Source organism: Euleptes europaea, chromosome 1 (assembly GCF_029931775.1).
Source record: "Euleptes europaea isolate rEulEur1 chromosome 1, rEulEur1.hap1, whole genome shotgun sequence".
In the NCBI taxonomy this organism is placed as follows: Eukaryota; Metazoa; Chordata; class Lepidosauria; order Squamata; family Sphaerodactylidae; genus Euleptes; species Euleptes europaea.
The window spans coordinates 75,205,700-75,224,494 of record NC_079312.1 but is presented as its reverse complement, the minus strand read 5'-3'; the positions used below and the strand labels follow the sequence as shown (position 1 = coordinate 75,224,494).

At 44.3% G+C, this 18,795-nt stretch overlaps 1 protein-coding gene across 1 annotated transcript; it reads right to left on the bottom strand.

Annotated features, from left to right (window-relative positions):
- Window positions 1-356: 356 nt before the first annotated feature.
- NAA80 (N-alpha-acetyltransferase 80, NatH catalytic subunit) lies at window positions 357-1,595 on the bottom strand. Its single transcript, XM_056862110.1, has one exon. The coding sequence runs from the start codon at window positions 1,585-1,587 to the stop codon at window positions 550-552; it is 1,038 nt and encodes a 345-aa protein (XP_056718088.1). The 5' UTR covers window positions 1,588-1,595; the 3' UTR covers window positions 357-549.
- Between the last annotated feature and the right edge of the window lie 17,200 nt (window positions 1,596-18,795).

The following is an 18,795-nucleotide window of genomic DNA, read 5'->3' as shown; positions in this document are numbered from 1 at the left end:
GAAACATGCAGAAATCTGAACAAAGCATAAGTACTAAGTAAAAAGGTAAAGGTCCCCTGTGCAAGCACCAGGTCATTCCGGACCCATAAGGTGACGTCAAGTACTAAGTATGGTGTATTAAAAAAGCAGTAATTGGCATTATGTAAGTATAGATACAACGCACTGAGAACAAGAGCTGATTTGTTTATTGGTAAAAGGAAATCAGGCATAGACAAAGCAATCTGCAGGATTCAGCTCCTCATTGCCCATCCATTTGGCTAAAGCAACAACCACTGAGATGCAATGGGAAATAATGGGTGATAAGCTTTCAAATATATTTCAGCTGTATGAATCTCGGTCTTATCTTGATATTTTTTCTCATATGGCTTGACTTTGGGCTCTTCTCTAAAAAGAACTCTGATAAAGAGATCAAATCTGTTGGCTTAGTAGTTCAGAAACGGCTCTTACTCATCTGATTTCATAAAGTTCAAACCAGGCTTTCTTCCAGAGCATCTCCCCTCCTCCAATTATCATCATTTGCCTTCATCACACCGGCACATGATGCAAAGATTAAATGTCCTTCTCCATCCAAAATATGGGCTGCCCTTTGAGGTCGTGATATGGTGTTTCTAGAAACATCTGATTCTGGCTTTTGTCCTCTGATGGACAGGAGGCAGGAGTTTTACAGGAACTTGGCAGGCCTAGCAAATGGGTCACTGGTGGAAGCTTAGGAGGGTGAGGAGGAGGAGGCAGCGGAGGAGGAGGTGGCGGCAGCGGTGGAAGATCTGTGGCACTAAAGGAATTCACAGAGAGAGGCACAGAGGATGATTGGGATGGCCGAACTGTAGCATTAATGGGCTGGGAAAAGGAAGTGTGGGGAAAAGCTGCTAACTGGGGAGGGGGAGAGACGGTAACAGTTACTGGGTCAGGAGGGCAAGGAGGGGGTGGGGGAGGTGGAGTTAATGAGGAGAAAGAGGAGGAGAGAGGGAAGGCAGAAGGGGGTAACGAAGGGAGATTTGCTCCAGCTTTGCTGCCACAGGATGAGCCTGGATTGTTTTTCCCAGATCCTGCAGGGAGTTCCCTTCCATGCTGAGAGGGAGAGAAGATCTCTAAAAACTCCATAGGGACGAGAGAACTCATGACTCCTGCACACTGAACAGGCTTAGACAACTTGTAGCCCAGGTGGGCATAGAAATGCTGCTTGTCATGGGTGGTGAGGTGCAGAAGACTGTAGCCACGGGACTTGGCATAACTCTCAACAGCTTCCATGAGTTTCCTACCATAGCCTTTTCCACGAATAGCTTTGGAGACCACAACCGTCTCCACAAACAAGCTTTTAGGCTGGCCGACCACACGGGACAGCCTGGCATGCCCCAGGAGTTGGCACGGGCTCTTGGCTGGTTTCCCTTCAGCAGCTTCTTCCACTGCCCTTGCAGTTCTGATCAGCACCAGGCACATGGGAAAGTCCTCGGTGGACCTCTGCAGGGAGTGGATGCGGGAAGTCCTGCTCCTTTTCCACTCTTCATTGATGAGGTCAGCACAGGGTTCCAGAAGATCAGGCCTCTGGTGAAGGGGAACTGCCGTGAGCATCTCTGAAACGGAGCCCATTCTTCTCACTACTAGGAGACCAAGCAGCAAAACTTTACAAGTGGTATAGAGAGCTTGGCATGCTCCTAAAAGCACAAAGACAATGAGGCACACTTGCATTCACAATCAGTTCTGGGAGAGCTAACCTTCTCAGTACTCCTCACCTGGGCTGGATCAGTCCCAAATGGAAAGAGCTGCAGTATCCTCTGCATAATCAGCCCAATGTATGGAATAGAGACCACCTCCCCTGCAAAGGAAATTAATTTAGCATATACTGGTAAATGCAGGCCCAGCTAAAGGAAGTGACTAAACCATTTCACTGGTTTCCTACTCATCACCCAGCTGCTGAGATACCCTTAGACCTTGTTTGTATCATGGTTTTAACAAAGGGCAGTACCAGTTCAAGAAATGTGTAGCAGATATGTAGCCCGTGTTATCAGCTCTGATGACATTTGGGAATCACTAAGCCAATACATACAATATTTTGGAGATTTGCTTGAAATTGAATTGTCTTGCTTTTCTGGACAACCAAGTTAAATAATCATGTAGTTGCTGGTCAGGGTGGATCTAAATTACACAGAGGCAAAGAATAACTAATTGAGTAATCCCTCCAGAAGTACTTAACATAGTTATTATGTTCATGCAACTGTAGCAGGACTGAAGATGTCCAATGTAAAGAAGGGTAATGGAAGATGCCCCCACCCATGTCCTAGATCCTTTTGACTTCTACTGCTTTAGTAAAAGGTAAAATATGTTTCTCCACAATCCTAAGCGTTAGAAGCATTCAGCCAAATGAAAAGAGAAAGTCAGAATACTTGGACTTCTGCCACCAGCTAACTTCCTGGCCAGCCTGGTTGTACCGTACAGAATAAACCTCAGGAGCTACATATAAGGACCACTCCAAACTAATGCCTAAATTCAGTTTTCTCCTCCATCTTCCTGCAACAGCCAGCTGGGAACCTGACAAAAATCACCTTCAATTAGTGTACAGTTTTAGATGTAGGGCACTTTGGTGTGACCAGGATGGTTGGTGATACATTTATCGCTTTTCACCTCCTCCCCTCCAATTGTGAGATGCCAGCTAAATATGATCATACAAGATGGCAAAACTGTGAAAGGTAGCTCACAGCAGCAGAATCTTGCTTGTGAGCATCAAGAACTATACATTCTTTGCCACCCATGCAATTGCCATCAACGGCCAACTTAATGAACATTGTGTGTGTGGGAGCCAGAGAGAGTGAGTGTGAGTGAGAGGGCATACACACAACAGAGAACTGGTCATGGGATTATTATTTCAGCAAACCACTTGATCAGAATTCACCACGTCCTCAATATCTAACCAAGCGAGCTTTGACTCATGAAAGCTTATTCCCCGGAAAATTGAAAATTGTACTGCTACTGGACTTGAATTTTATTCTTCTACTACTACAGACCAACATGGATACCCACCAGAAACCACTTCTTCAATTATCTCCCAGAAGTGGGTGTCACAGATGCCACAGATTGAGCCACAGATATTTGTAACCATTAGCCCATATGTTACAATAATCACAATTCTATCCCAACTACCAAGTTGTTTTGTTGATTAGACACTCTGAGTTGAGGGTCTTGGAATGCCCCAAAATGACACCAAGTCCAGCCACCACTCCTACCTTTCTCTACGAATTTCTGGGGTATGGCAACAGCCACATATACAGGTGACAGTAGGAGGGAGGCCTCTCTCTCATGCACATATCCTATCCCTGTCCTCCCCACATTTCACCACCCTAGGGCTGCTGCTACTTTATCATCTGTTCTGAATAGCCTTGCTAGTTTTCTTCAAGCCCTTTCATGGCCATTGCCCCTCCTCCATTAAAATGGATCTTCTGACTACCACCTCCCTTTGCATTCTTTCGAAAGAGCAGGTACAGAAAGGAATTTCTGAATCTTCTTAATACAATTTTACTCAGAAGATTTCCTGCAAGGTAGACTAGTTTTATTATTATCCCTTTGCCAAGATGCCCACATAAGCAAAAACATGTGCTGGGCAAAGTAATGAGTAGCGCTGTACTTTGCTTTGATGAAGGTATTTTAGTGACCACAAGGAAAGTGGTGTGATCTCGATCCTGATCTCAAAACAGCCAAACATTCACAAGGAGAGAACATCTAGCACAATGCTCCAAGAAGAACGGAAGCTTCTTTCCCTATTGTTCAGAATGGCTTGAGAGAAAATTAGAGGAGAGATAGAACAAGCCCCCCACCCTCATTCTTTGTCATTCTTCTCTCCATCTCTCCCCCCAAACACCAAGTGTCCCACGTATCACTGCCCATCATGTGAGCTGAAGGCAGGGTTGGGGGAATCCAAATGGAAGCCACATTTGAAAGCCACCCAAGAGATGGCAATGAGATTCTTCTCCTCAGTGACCCTCAACTTCCTCTAACTGGCAGCCCGTGATGCAAATTCGGTCACTGTACTTAGAGTATGAAAGAGGAACAGACCATTTCCTCCCAAAGGGGCTTGGTAGATTGAGGAATTTCTCACAGCACAGAGTTCATTACCTCAGCACAGTAGGGTGAGTTCTGGGAGCCCTTGCATCATCCCAGGGCCACTCAACATGCAGCGCCTAGGATGCTATATTTACAGCACTGGGCTACATCTGCACACATCCACAGTAAAGCCTGGTATGGTACAATCCATTTCTGAAACTGCCCCCCCCCCCACCCAACCTTGCACAACACAGCCAAGCGTGTTGGCTTCCCTGAAACATTGCACACCCAGACAAAATCCCCAACAGTTTGTGGTTCAGGAAAAGCCACCCGTTTGTGGAAGGAAGTGCCAATGCAAAGAGTTTTCCCAATAAAGGCTGGTAGCAGCACAATACCTGCCATTAATAATTTGAGATATGCCAATGATACCTGTAACCCTTTTTGCTGTAAAAAGGGCCAGGTTAGTGACCACGGGATTTCAGAGGCCCTATTCAAAACCTGGAACACTTAAACAAATAATGTTTAGTGAAAGGGGAAGGGAGTAATAAAGTCAAACTGGGAGTGTGAAGCAAAACAGTGAGAATAACAATTATATTAACCAGACCCAAAGTCAGTGGGGAAAGGGGAGGAAGTCTCTTTAGCCTCTGGGTCCAGATTCACAAACTCAGACGGCTATATAGTTCTCCTCACAGTTCCTGAGAGAAACCACTTTTCCTCACAGTCACAGCAAAGTCCCCGGGACCCTCAGGACCAAAGACTGAGTCCAGAAGATGGCCACTCTCCTGCCAGCTGGCATCCCCAGCTGCTTTCTCCTCTGTAGAGGCTTCTTAAATTCCCCACAAAATCAGGAGGGCAATCCTCAGCTCCGCCTCTAGCTGAGGGGGTTACCGCACTAGGTATTCCCAGCGGTGTATTAAGAGTTTGAAAACGTTATAAAAAAACATCGCTTTAAAAGGGTTTTTGGGGTTACCGCACTTGTATTCCCAGCGATGTAGTAACAGTTTGAAAACATTATAAAAAATACTGTTCACACTTTCTATGTATTCCCAGCGATGCATTAAGAGTTTGAAACTGTTATAAAAAATATTGTTCGCACTTGGTTTGGCCCCTTTAGCTGTGAAGACGTCTTCCAACCATTTTTTTTAGCTGTGGCATCGGGTGTTACCGCACTTTGTATTCCCAGCGATGTATTAAGTTTGAAAACGTTATAAAAAACCTCGCTTTAAAAGGGTTTTTGGGTATCACGGCTTATAAGTGGTTGGAAGACGTCTTCACATCTAAAGGGGCCAAACAAAGTGCGAACACTATTTTTTATAACGTTTTCAAACTGTTAATACATCGCTGGGAATTCAAGTGTGGTAACCCCAAAAACCCTTTTAAAGCGATGTTTTTTTATAACGTTTTCAAACTCTTAATACATCGCTGGGAATACCTAGTGCGGTAACCCCGAGTCTCCCTCTTGCCAGGCCCAAAAGCCTCTCTCCAGCCGCCCCTGTAGTCAGCCCCTCCCTCTTCTTCCACTCCCTGTTGCCAGGCAAGAAAACACTCCCCTGTAATCAGCACCTCCCTCTAGAGGGCAGTGTTCCCCAGCTAGTGTTGATTAACTTTGCAAGTGAAACAAGGCAATACACTTTTCAACATAAACACAACTTTTGACAAGGTTTACATACCACATCACTGCCAGAAAACAATAAAGGCTTGAAATGACTACCGGTGAAAGTTAAAGCAGAAAGTGCCAAAGCGAGAGTACAGCTGAACATCAAGAAGACAAAAGCAATGACTACTGGGGAATTACTCAGCTTTAAGGCTGACAATGAGAAGACTGAATTTGGTGATGACTTTCTGTTCCTTGGCTCCATCATCAATCAAAAGGGAGACTGCAGCCAAGAAATCAGAGGGAGATTGACACTGGGAAGGGCTGCCATGAAGGAGCTAGAAAAGATTCTTAAGTGTAAGGATGTGTCACTGACAACCAAGATCAAGTTAATTCATGCCATTGTATTCCCTATTGCTATGTATGGGTGTGAAAACTGGACAATGAAGAAAGCAGACAGGAAGAAAGTAGATTCGTTTGAAATGTTGTGTTGGAAGAGAGTTTTACAGACACTGTGGACTGCCAAAAAGACAAATAAGTGGGTTCTAGCCTAAACTGTCCCTAGAGGCTAAAATGACTAAACTGAGGTTATCATACTCTGATCCCATTATGAGAGGACAAGAGTCACTGGAAAAGACAATAACGTTAGGAAAAGTTGAAGGCAGCAGGAAAAGACGAAGACCCAACATAAAATGGATTGACTCTATAAAGGAAGCCATGGCCCTCAGTTTGCCAGACCTGAGCAAGGCTGTGAACGATAGGATAGATTGAGTCATAGGGTCATCATGAGTCAGAAGCAACTTGACGGCACTTAACACACACACACATTATGTAGTCACAAATACACACAAAAGGCACCAGGCACAAGTCCCACTAAAACAAACAATAGCTAGCTGCACCATGAACCATGCCAAAAATGACTCCCTGCCTTGTTGCACAATATAAAACTCCCTTGGAGGGGGAATGAATCACACATGAGTGACATCAGTCACATCACTCACAGATTCTTGGGAAAGCATTCCAGTGGCATTTAGGACAAACAGAAAACCAAACAGTCCCACGAAAAAAAGACAGATACTGCTACCTATTCATGGAATTCCAGGTAATGAGACAAAGTCACCTGTTCAGATGCCAAAAAACTATTAAAGCAATATTTAACTAATCCTGCCAGACCCAGATGCCCACCTGATGAGATCTCATGGACGCTGGCTTTGGTCATAACCTTACAACATGATCACAACCAGAACATATCCATTAGGTTAATGAGGGTTTATTACTTTTTTAAAAAACATACACTTACTTCCAACCATCCTGCTGCCTAGCACCAATCATGTTTATCACCCTATCATTAGGATTCTCTTTCTTCCACAAGCAGACACATACAGTCCACAGATCCCAAAGAAGAGGATGAAAAAAAGAATCTTAATTTCTTATCTCCTCTACTAAAACAGCAGAGGAGGGAAAAGATCTCTGCTTTCACAATTGCTACCCATTCCTCTTAGGACAACCCCAACGCACATGAAGCAAGACTAGCTCCCCATTTTCAGATCCTCAGGGAGGCGTCCAGATCCATCTGGCCCCTTTCTCCTCTCCCTTGCTTCCCAGTTTTGATGTCCAAATAAAAAGGTAAAGAATACATTTGTCTTCCCTGCAAGATCCCTCTGTAAGACCACCCGTGGATGACAGAAGTATCAAATACCTGCAGCCAGCAATGTTGCTTCCCTTCTCAGAAGGCCTCCTCTGCTTACAAGAGGGACCTGAGAGAAACCGTCCAGCTGCTTTCACAAGAACATGACAGGAAGCTGCTCTTGCTCCTGCAGTTCGTTTCTTCTTTTAAAGAGTGCACTGCTTGTTTATTTGAATATGGGGAAAGCCCTGGCCCTGGAATGTAAACTGGTACTGAAGAGCCCAGCCCTGACACCGGTCAAAGGCTGGCTCCCTTCCCTACAGCAACAGACAGCCTACAGGGTCCTTTCTCAAATGGATGCTCTGAACCTCTACAGCTGGCAAGTCCGAGGACAGGTGCAACCAGCAAAGCACGTCACTTCTTCTGGAGAAAGGAATACGTTGATTTCAGTTCTCTACCAAGGTTAAAATAGCCCAGAAAACAGGACAGAGAAGGTAGGTGAGCCAGAATGGCCACTTCCTGTTTCTCAACTCCTCCCTGAGACTTCCACCCCAGGTTAGTCATGTAAGAGAACAAAACCACCTACAGCAAAGGCCTGCCGTACACAGTGGGGTTAATTTACGCTCTCCTACTCCTTGTTGCCTCCCAACTTTGAGTGCACATGCCCTAATATCTTAGATACCTGCTCCCAGGTTGTTATACCTCCAATGATCGTATGAACATAGAAGAGCATTGTATCACCAGTGGACAACTCTGCAAATCCAAAGGGAGAAGGAGAAGAGTTGGTTTTTATATGCTGACTTTCTGTACCACTTAAGAATCAAACTGGTTTACAATCACCTTCCCTTCCCCACAACAGACACCCTGTGAGGTAGGTGGGGCAGAGAGTGTGTGATTAGCCCAAGGACACCCAGCTGGCTTCGTGTGGAGGAGTGGGGAAACAAATCCAGTTCACCAGATTAGCCTCCGCCGCTCACATGGAGGAGTGGGGAATCAAACCCGGTTCTCCAGGTCAGAGTCCAGAGTGGTGACTGCCTGTTCTAAAAAGGGACCAGGACATCAGGATAGTGGGGAGTCCAGTAAGTAGAACCTGGAAGTTGCCATGAAGGCATTCATCCTGCCAGGTTCTCCAGCCAACTCAGGAAGCCTGCTGTTTATGAGGTCTCAGAGCACAGAGGCTTGTTCTTCTATTGTTGTCTCTGGCTATGCTGCCTCCCAGTGTCAACACCCAGTGGGACACATGGAGGGGGGGAACTGTCCTGTCACAGGTGATCTGGGGACACACCTGCCACCAGCAACCATTCCTTGGCAAAAGCTCAAGACACATGGAAAGTAGAGACCAGATGGAGGTGGCTTGCCCATCATTAGGCAACGGATAGTGTGTTTCTTGTCACCATTATGTACTAAACACAACTTTTCTTAGTCAGAAATTAAAAAATACTAGTTTGGCTCTGTTCCTTCCAACTCTGACTTCTCAGAAAGAGCCAGAACCAGTAGAATACACTCCTGCCATGAAAACAAAAATATTTATATAAAGGAGGGAGTAAATAGCTGTGATTGCTATTTACTCATCGTCATGCGGGAAATACAGTCCATCAAAAGTGAACTGTGACTGTGCCCTGATGAAAATAATGGGACAAGTCAGTCACAATTAAGTCCTATTACACTGTTTTCAATGGGGCCAGTTAGAACTCATGGCGGGACTTAAAACACTGCCTACAGGTCTTTTTGTTGCAGCACTATAAAGGGAAATGTACACATTTCCTCTACTATATCTGCAACAAAAAAGGCTAGAGATTTACTTTTTTCAAAATGCAAGCTGGGAATTCAAAGGGACTAGTAGATCTTGGCAGGAAATTGTTATTGCATTAACACTATAGGACAGTAGCAATCACCAATTATTTTTAAAGCCTTCCAATGGCAAGGCAGGGGAGAAAATGCAAGGAATGTGTCAGCTGCTGGAGGAAGCTGCACACAAACTTGTGTGGATGCTCCATTGCCTTTGCAGCTACAATGGCAGGGAAACAGAGAATCCCTCCCAGGGAAGACTACGTTCCTGAAAAACAGCAGCACTCTTTCCTCCCTCCCCATCCAACAATGCTAGACGAGGCAGCATATCACTTGCCAGTCAGATCATGGAATCCCGCTCTTTTTCTTCTCATTTCCAGAGGATGCTAAAGGTTCTGCCACAAAATCTGTCTCTTTAGCCCAACATGTGCAGATTTCAGGATTCGATAAGAAAGTTGTCTAGTTTGGTCACTGGCTGTCCCTCAAAGCAGCAAGCCGTTTCTGGGGGGCACGGGGCACAGCAACTGCACACTTCCCATGTCTATGTGCTGGAATATGCTGCCTTGGCTCCATGAGGATGCCCTTTAAATGGACATCAGTCACCCGGTGACCTAATTTAAGGCTGATATTTTAAACTGTTACATTCTCCCCTTTCTGCTCTCTCCTCAAAGACGCAGACACTCCTGCCCCTCCTGGCTTATTTTTCTCTGGATCACTCCTGAAACAGAAGTTAAAGAGTACTGCTATGCAGTAAAGTGAAGTGCTTCTCCCTAGTAGGTGATGGCAGTCACGGTCTGACTCTGCAGTATCCCCAGAGACGGAAGTCACCAACATTTCCTGGGATTCCCAGCATGCTTGTAATGCAGATGCTGCAACGTGCCCATATTTCTCTTGTGCACCTTACAGACTAACAGACTGGTTATGGTGTAGGCTTTTGCAAACTAAATACACCAGCTGAAATGGGCTTCTTCCATAATAAATTTGTTCACCATAAAGGTGTCACAAGACTCCTTGTCACTGCAACTGCCGCCTCTGGATATCGCTACCTTACTTATCAAATGTCATGTACAGTCACGGCGAGGAGCAGTTCAGCACTTGTCTACAGACATAACTCAGCAAGAGATTAAAACTGCAGAGGTGTAGCCACGTTAGTCTGCTGTGGCAAAATAAAACAGAAGCTCGGTGGCACTAACAACATTTATTTCCTCATGCGCTGACTCGCTGCAGCTCACGATAACATAAAGGACAGGTATCTAGAGGTATCACTGGACTTCTGTTTTATGAAGGGGGCAAAAAGTCTTCCCAACAAAGGACACAAGAGGGCAGCAAAGCATTCGCAATATAGCTAAAGCTGGTCGTCTGCCACAGACCCAGAGAAATGGAAGATTGTTCCTCTCTGCCCTACCTCCGCTAGAAGAACGAGCAATCTCCCCTACGTTTGATAGAATATAGTACTGCTATCCCCCGGACTACTGAGGTTACTCGTTTGTGCAACACCCGGGAGAAGGGTGTTTTTTTGTTTTTTTTTTGCAAACTAACCCGCTTCTCTGGATCCCTTGGAGGTTTTCCCATCTCCTCCCTACGATCCCCAGAAGCCCCTCCTTTTCCACCCAAGATCAAGCCCTTTTATGGAGACAGCCTCCAGCTTCCTCTCTCTCTGTGTGTAAAGTGCCTTCAAGTCGCAGCCGACTTATGGCCGCCCCTTTTGGGGGGTTTTCAAGGCCAGAGACGAACAGAGGTGGTTTGCCGGCGCCTTCCTCTGCACAGCAACCCTGGGCTTCCTGGGTGGTCTCCCATCCAAATACCAACCAGGGCGGACCCTGCTTAGCTTCTGAGATCTGGAAATATGCAGCAAAAGGAATGCAGCTTATCACTCTCGGGAGAGGGAAGCCTCTCTCCTGACCCCCCACCCCCGGGGAATACCGCACTGAAAACCCTGACTCCTGCGGATGGGTGTTTTAGTCGGGGGGCGTGCCTTAAAAACCTCTCTTCCAGACCCATCCGGACCGGAGAGCCAAGCGGGCCGGGCACGCTAAGGGGGGAGGGGAAGAGTTCGAGAGATACCAACATGTTGTCAAACTGCAAGGATCTCCCGGCCGCTCGCTCCGCTTTTGCAGCAGCCTGGATGTCAGAGCAGTACTAGTTCGCCCCCACCCCCAGCACAAACATTAACGAGAAGGAAGAAAGGCGAGGTCCTCAGCCTCCTCTCCCGAAGGCTACACCGCCGCCCACTGGCTAGAAAGTTTCTGCTTAGCGGTTGGTTTGCTTGCTTTGACAGCTGAGATCTTTTCGAGCTGTGGTCCCCAACCTTTTTTTGACCAGGGACCACTAGGCCTTTTTTGTTCGGTGCAGGGGGACCCCAAGGTTCAAAAAAAAAATTCAGAGAATTTGAAAATAAACTTTAATCATAACTGTTAGTTAAACATTACACTTAGAATAATATTTGAATATATATACTTTATAATAGAGAACTTTTAATTGAAAATATTAATTTATTATGGGTTTATAATTTTGTTTCACAGACCTTAATTTAGTTCTCGCGGACCCCTGGGGGTCCACGGACCCCCGGTTGGGAACCAGTGTTTTAGAGGAATTTTTGCAGCAGCACTGCTCTCGATGTTTATACCCTGCTCTGTCGCAAAGGTGCTGTGATTCTGTGTTTTGCATACAACAAAACTGAGGTCAGAAGCAAAGGCTAACGAAGTCTGTGTTTCTCTGCAGCAAAGTGGGCTGCAGTAAAAAAATGCATGTGTGTTAGCTGGTGCAAAACATGTGCTGGTACGTGGACAATGAATGTGCATGCGAAAATCCATGGAAGTGAAATCACGAACCAGGGTGAAGCTTGAGGCCCAGAAAAATCAGAATGGCAGACCAGGTGAACGAGACTGGAACTTACTCTATGGGATCCTGGTTTGCATGAAAGGATCTGATTAACTGCTGACTTAATAGAGTGGCCTTATAAAAATTTCTTTGCTTCTCTATCCTTTGCTTACCAACCTCCAGCAGGGGTGTGGAGTTCTTCCAGAATTGCAGCTGATCTCCAGATTGCAGAGATGAGTTTCCCTGGAGGAAAATGCCATCTTCAGAGGGTGGAGTGTATGTAATCATACCTACGCCTCTCCCTTCCACAGGCATCGCCCCCAATTCTCCAGAGATTTCCAAAGCTGGGGCTGGCAATCCACAAGCCTTTGGAGTAATATTACAGTAGTGAAAAAATAAGTGTATTCTATGAATACTCCCACTGAACCTGGGAGTGGAACCCATCCCCTGCATCTTCCCAGTTTTGCTCAATTATCTGACTAGCCTATGGAGCATCTTGAAACCTGTTTTGCTCCCAAACCATAGAATCCAATTAAGTCTGCAACAGAGCCTGTACTCACTCCATCAGTTGGTAAAACACTACAAACTGCAGATTACGAGTTCCTCAATCATGCCTTGAAACATCCTTTTCTATTCCCCAGAATTCTTTTTGTAAAAAATAATTTTTATTATTTTTTCAATTATATCATCATATATGACAATATCCAATACTATAAGATTGATAACAGTAATAATAATAATAAAACATATATTAATACAATTCAACAATAATATGACTTCCCCCTCACCCTCTTCCATCTTAAAATAAATTGTGTAGTCTTTTGCTAACGGAACTAATCCCAGTAGTATTTTAATAAACATATTCTTATCCTATCTAAAGGCATTAAATCAGTACTGATCAAAAATTAAAAGATAAAAATAAGGGATTAGACTGAACAATATTCTTTAAATGATCCCATTAAGGATTAAAGTTTTCCAAAATAAAAACAAAGGAGCCATTAAGTGATATTTGTATATACCGGTACTCAAAAATAAATAAATATTGAGTTCTCCTACATCTCCCTCCTTTTCTATTAAAAAATTAATGTTTTATAAATCTTTCATATATCCCTAGCATTCATTTCAAACATATTATAATTCTAGTAATCCAATATCATACATAGTTTCAAAGATGTTATAGTTCTGATAAATCAATATCCTATATGATTCTATTTCCATTTAAGCCAGACCTTTTAACCAGTTCCTTTTAATCATATCACCAAGAAAGAACATGAAGACCACATTTATCCCTTTGCCTGGAATTTCCAGTGTTTCCTTCCTTTCCCCATTAACAGTAAGCATTGGAGAACGTCCTTGGAGGTTGTTGGTGAAGCCTCTTCAACAAATCGATGGTCTTCATTGTAAATCCACGTTGCATTCTGTTCCATCCCAAATTCAAGGAAAAAGATTCTGGCAACTCCGGTTTTTCTACTCATTAAATCCTCCAAGCAAATATTGAACAGTTCATCAAACAGGTTGAAAAAATCAAAATCAAATTGAAACACATTCAATTCCATTGTTATCAGCCGAATTTGCTTTTTGAGGTTTTCCACTTCCTCTAGTGAATTCTTCTGTTCTTGGGCACTCTTGACAAGGAAAGGTTCTTCTTTAAGGTCTTCAAGGTCTTTCTCATTCATTTTTAAAGTAGTTGATTGGATAGAAGCATGGAAGGTATTCATCATAATGGTCATTTGATCCATCTGCTTTGACATCTGTTTTGACAGCTGTTCATACTTTTTTGTGATTATCTCATTTTGCTTAGCAAACATGTCTTGAATTCTTTTCTCATTATTTACTTCTTGCAAGGGTTCTTAGGATTTAGGTGTCGCAGGTATTACTGTATGCACTGATGGTTGATGTTTTATTTTGGCAAGTCTTAAAAATTGATTTTCCAGAATATGGGTAGGTTAATAGTTCGTGTTGAGCCCAATCGCTAAAAAATTCCACAAGAAATCCTCAAAAGAGAGCTTAAAAGTGAGTTTTAAATTTGAAGTACCATCAAGTTTGTTTTTGGACACTCTAGGTCGATATGCAAACAGGAAGTAGGAAGTCGGCAGGAAACTGTGCAGCCACGGACCTTCCGTCGTCCTCTTTCTGTAGTTTTTTTAATGGCAAACCTTTTAGTTGATGCACCAGGGGGATTCACTTCCGGTCTTATAGGCTTCTATACTTTCCGTCTCCCTGTTGCCGGCAGGCGTCTTGCAATAGAGTAGTATTGCTTCCTAGAGGTCTTCCGGCACTTCAAAATAGATCTTGGAGACGTGGCAGGAGGACCTTCCCGGCCAGGAAAAGGTAGTGTGACCAAAGGGAGGGAGGATTTTATTTCTCCCTTCCCCTCAAACATCACAAACTCTGATTGGTACTTGCCACGTCTGTCAAACAGTTCAGTTGTTTAGTCTACCCCCAGATCAACTTGATAGAGTCCTTGCCACTTTATCTGATATCTTATTTTAGCAGAAAAGTTTTTAAATGATGGGGGGGAGAGTGCAGAGTTCCCAGTTAATTCTGCCAATCAATTCAGCCTTCTATTCCCGGTAAGATCAAAATAATTCTTGTTACTCACTTAGATTTCGGAGGGTGAGGTCTTTCTTCATTAAAATAGTTCTTAAGATGGTTATAGGTAATGGAGGTCCAAGCCTAATGTCAAAGAAAACGCTTGTGGCGATGCTATCTCCTCTCGATGCCAGCGGGGACAAACATCCACACCTCCGGTGGGCTTTAAAAAGCTCCCTCAGAGAGTATGGGAGTCACACCGCTTTCTTTGGGCTGCAGAGGAATTCCTGTGTCCCGGTCCACTATTTAGAACCAGGTTGGTGTGCAAAAAACACACCAATTCAAAGCGTTTCTTGGATTCCCTTGGGAGCTCTCCCAAGGGATGTGTGCTGGGATCAGCTCATTACCGGAAGTGTCTCTATTCCCTAGAATTCAATTCCCACAGATTCCTATCTACCAAACCCTCAAGGATGCAATGACCTCTTCCTCCCCCAGTGATCTCCATTTCTGACCTCTACACCAGGACAGCCATGCTAACCCAAGACTTAGACCAGGCACTGTGCTACGCTGACTGATCTTCGTGTTATGCCAGTGTAGGTGTTTAGATGCCACCCTCAACATTTTCCAGAATGGCCTTATAAATGTGCCCTTAAATATTTATATAGTATGAATTCTATTGATTCATATTGAGAGCTGGACCTTTTTGGCCTACAGAGGGGCTGACTACAATTAGCCTAATAACAGCGAAGACTCCGACTCAATTTGTTCAGTGCCAAGTGGCTTTATTGTAGGAAAATCACACAAACAAGCTTCAACTCCCAAGCAAAGCCACTGATAACAGGGTTGGCCTTTACATAGTCACCTGATTAGCAAACAAAGCAGGTATAGCTACCAGTACTAGCTGCGTATGGGAAGGTTTGGCAGGGGGAATGAGGTCAGGGACGCTCATCTCACTGCACGCATCCCTTGACCCACGTTTCAGTACCAACTTCAGGATACTATAAACTGTTGGGGCTCTATTTCCCTTGCCATTCTGGGGGAGTGAGGATGCAATGAATTAGTATGAGAGGAAGTGCTTTTTTCTCTGATTGTAGTTAATCCCCTAGTAGGCTTCAAAGTACTCAGACCTCTTAAAAATTTAAGACCTAGACTAGTGAGGGAAGAAGGAAGAGGGCATCTCTCATGGCCCGTACATTCTGATCTGAATCACATATACACACAGTATACTATAAACTATTTGGGGCTCAATCATACCACTTTGACATCTCCTTATTTTCTCTCTCTGAGGTTTAATCACCCTCAGCACTTAGTAGCTGGGGCAGGAGGGCATGCCCAGTGCTTGGGAGGCTGCTCTGGGAAAATTTACAATCTAATTTTTTTTTGCATATCTGGAGAATCCTCCAACTATGTTTCCTCCTTTTGTGACTTTGTAACCCCATTTCATTGTCCCACTGACAGGCAAAGGACAATCAATATCACTGCTGAAAGGATTTATTTTAAATTAATGCACAATTGGGAACTGTGGACAATTTTATCAAGTATTCTTAGAATGGCAATGCCGTAATAAAAATCTGTTCTGTACTGAAAGGATTCGAACGTGAACAGAACCATGCTGGATCAGATCAAGAGTCCGTACAATCCAGCATGCTCTTTCCCACAGTAACCAACTAGATGCTGTCAGAAAGGCCGCTAACAGGATATCAAGGCAATAACTCGACCCCACCGCAGCAACAGCTGTTAGTGACAAGCTGCCTTTGAACACGGAGGCTCCCATCACCACAGCTGGCAGCTGATGACAAGTGGGGACTCAAGAGCAACTCACAGGGGAGGGGAAACTCCACCCACGCTTGTCTCCACATCTTCCTATGGCTTCTTTCTCTGTTTTGCTTCTGCATCCTGTGTCCTGCTTTCCCCCCTCCCTCTTTTCTTCCCTTCCTTACCCACTTGCAGCACTGCTGTCATCTCCCCAGTAGCAGCAGAACCTCACTCCTCCTCCCCACCTCCTCCTCCCTTCTCCACCACTTTCAGTCACTGCCTCACTTCCTCCTTCATCTGCCTGCCTCCCTGTAGTTCCCATTGCCTTTGCCTGTTTCTTGTGTTGCTTAGCAACCCTCAAAATGGTAGCCAAAATTTGGTAACTGGTTTCTTATCACAAGACCTTGTTTTTCCCCCTCTGCAAGGTAAGATTTAATTTTTTTTCAAAATCCCCAACTTTTTTCTTTTTTTGATTTTTGTAAAAATCTTGGGGCTGTCCCGTTTGCAGAAACATCCTACCGAACATGGCCTTATTCTGCAGATTTATTTTACAACATATATATCCTGCCTTTCTGCCCTTTCAAAGGCCACCGATGTAAGACCATTTTTCAGAATTACATATATGAGAGGCCTAAAGAGCCCCATGTCTTTCTTACTATAGAAGAAAACAAGACGGTCGGGATATATACGTATGCCTGAGAACACAACTAAGCTTCCATATACTAAATCAGACCATTGGTCCATCAAGGTCAGTATTGCCTAAGACTGGCAGTTGCTCTCCAGGGTCTCAAGCAGAGGGCTTTCATATTGCTTACTACCTGATCCTTTTTTTTACTCAAGATGGCAGGGATGCTCTACCACTTAGCCACAGCCCATCCACGTGTGTAGGTGAGAGAGAGACAACTGCAGCGCAAATTATTCTACTACTACTGAGGCCCCCAGTGTGGCACCCGCTGATTCCTTTCCTGGTACCCACCAAGTTTTTTTAGAAAGTCAGCAGGGCTAGGTGGGACTTTTGCCCATTAGGGCTGCTGATTGGCCACTGGCAAACTGATTCTTTGTGCACATTAAAAAAAACATGCTTCATCATCAGCTGCCACTACAGCACAAGGTAATCTTACTGAAGGTAAGCTGTGTGTAAGCACAAAAATATTTTTAACCAATACGTTCATTTAAAAAGGCATCCTGTCATGTGGAATGTCTGCCTGAAATGTTGAAGAGTTACTATTTGAATTATGCATGACCTCACTCCCTGACATTTTGTGGTGGGATCTGTGTGCTGTGGCAGCCATTTTGTGGTTGCGCCCACTACCCTATGTCAGAATCCAAAGGTGCCCACAGGCTGAAAAATGTTGGGAGACCCCTGCACTAAATGCTATCTCTCCTATCAGTGGAATAAATCATGGTTGTGTGTGTGTGTGGGGGGGAGTATTTGGTTCAGATTTACTGTAATTGGCCTCAACCCCAGTTTGTCATTTTATAGAAAGATATATGTAGAAAGCAAATATAATTTAGTAATTGGCATTCCGGGAAATACCATACATTTTGGCTTTGGAAACTTTTGCTACATGCTGTGAATCCCATCTAGTTTCGCATATTCTCCAGTTCCTTAAAGGAATTTGCAATAGGATAAAAAGCAGTAGGAACCTCAGGAGGAAACTTCCATTACTCCATAGCTGTTAATGCATTCTTGGAACTTACACACAAATGCAGATCCCTCTATTCAGCACAGGCAATAGTGCATAGCTCTCCACATGAAACCTTTTCTGCTCCCTCAGAAAGCTGCACTGGTAGGAGGAGAAGACACTCCAAGAGCCCTTCCCTGTGCTGGTATTGCTGGAATGTCTTGGCGGGGAAATGTATGTGTGCATCAGTGTGCAGAAACATTTATGTGAAATAATCAGATACAAACTGTGATTGTAGGATTGCCAACCTCCAGGATTGCCAACCTCCAGGTTGTGGCTGGAGATGTCCCACTATTACAACTGATCTCCAGGCGACAGAGATCAGTTCCCCTGGAGAAAATGGCCGCTTTGGCAATTGGACTCCATGGCATTGAAGTCCCTCCCCTCTCCAAACCCCTACCTCCTCACGTGCCACCCCAAAAATCTCCAGGTATTTCCCAACCCGGAGCTGGCAACCCTACAGTAGGCTTTGACATACATTACTTTCAGTAAAGGATAGGTCTATAACTGGGAGATAAGGTGGCAGGAAGACAGGAGTTTTCTGACTAGGGGTTTTACATTCACCATACTAGCCAGTAAATGCTTAGAAAACGAATGATGCGCTGGTGCACTAATAGCCTTGCCTCCTGCTTCCCCCTCCTGTGACCAGCTCCTGAGTCTAGGAGGTAGGTGGTGATGCCTGAGAAACTTTGGTTTTTGCCATGTAAAGTTATGTACTTCTACGACAACAAGGTGGAATTGGGAACACATTCAAACCAAGACATCCCTATTTCTTAAAAAGCCTGAGAGCAGGACATTTTTACATTTCATAATAGTTTCAACAGACTAGGAGATAGTTAGCAAAACCACAAACGTTGTAGACTAGATGGATGTGGAACTTTGTGGTGGAAGCCAAGAAAGTATCTAAATGCAAACTGCAAGTGACATTTACTAGATTGCGTAATTATAAACACAAGTACATA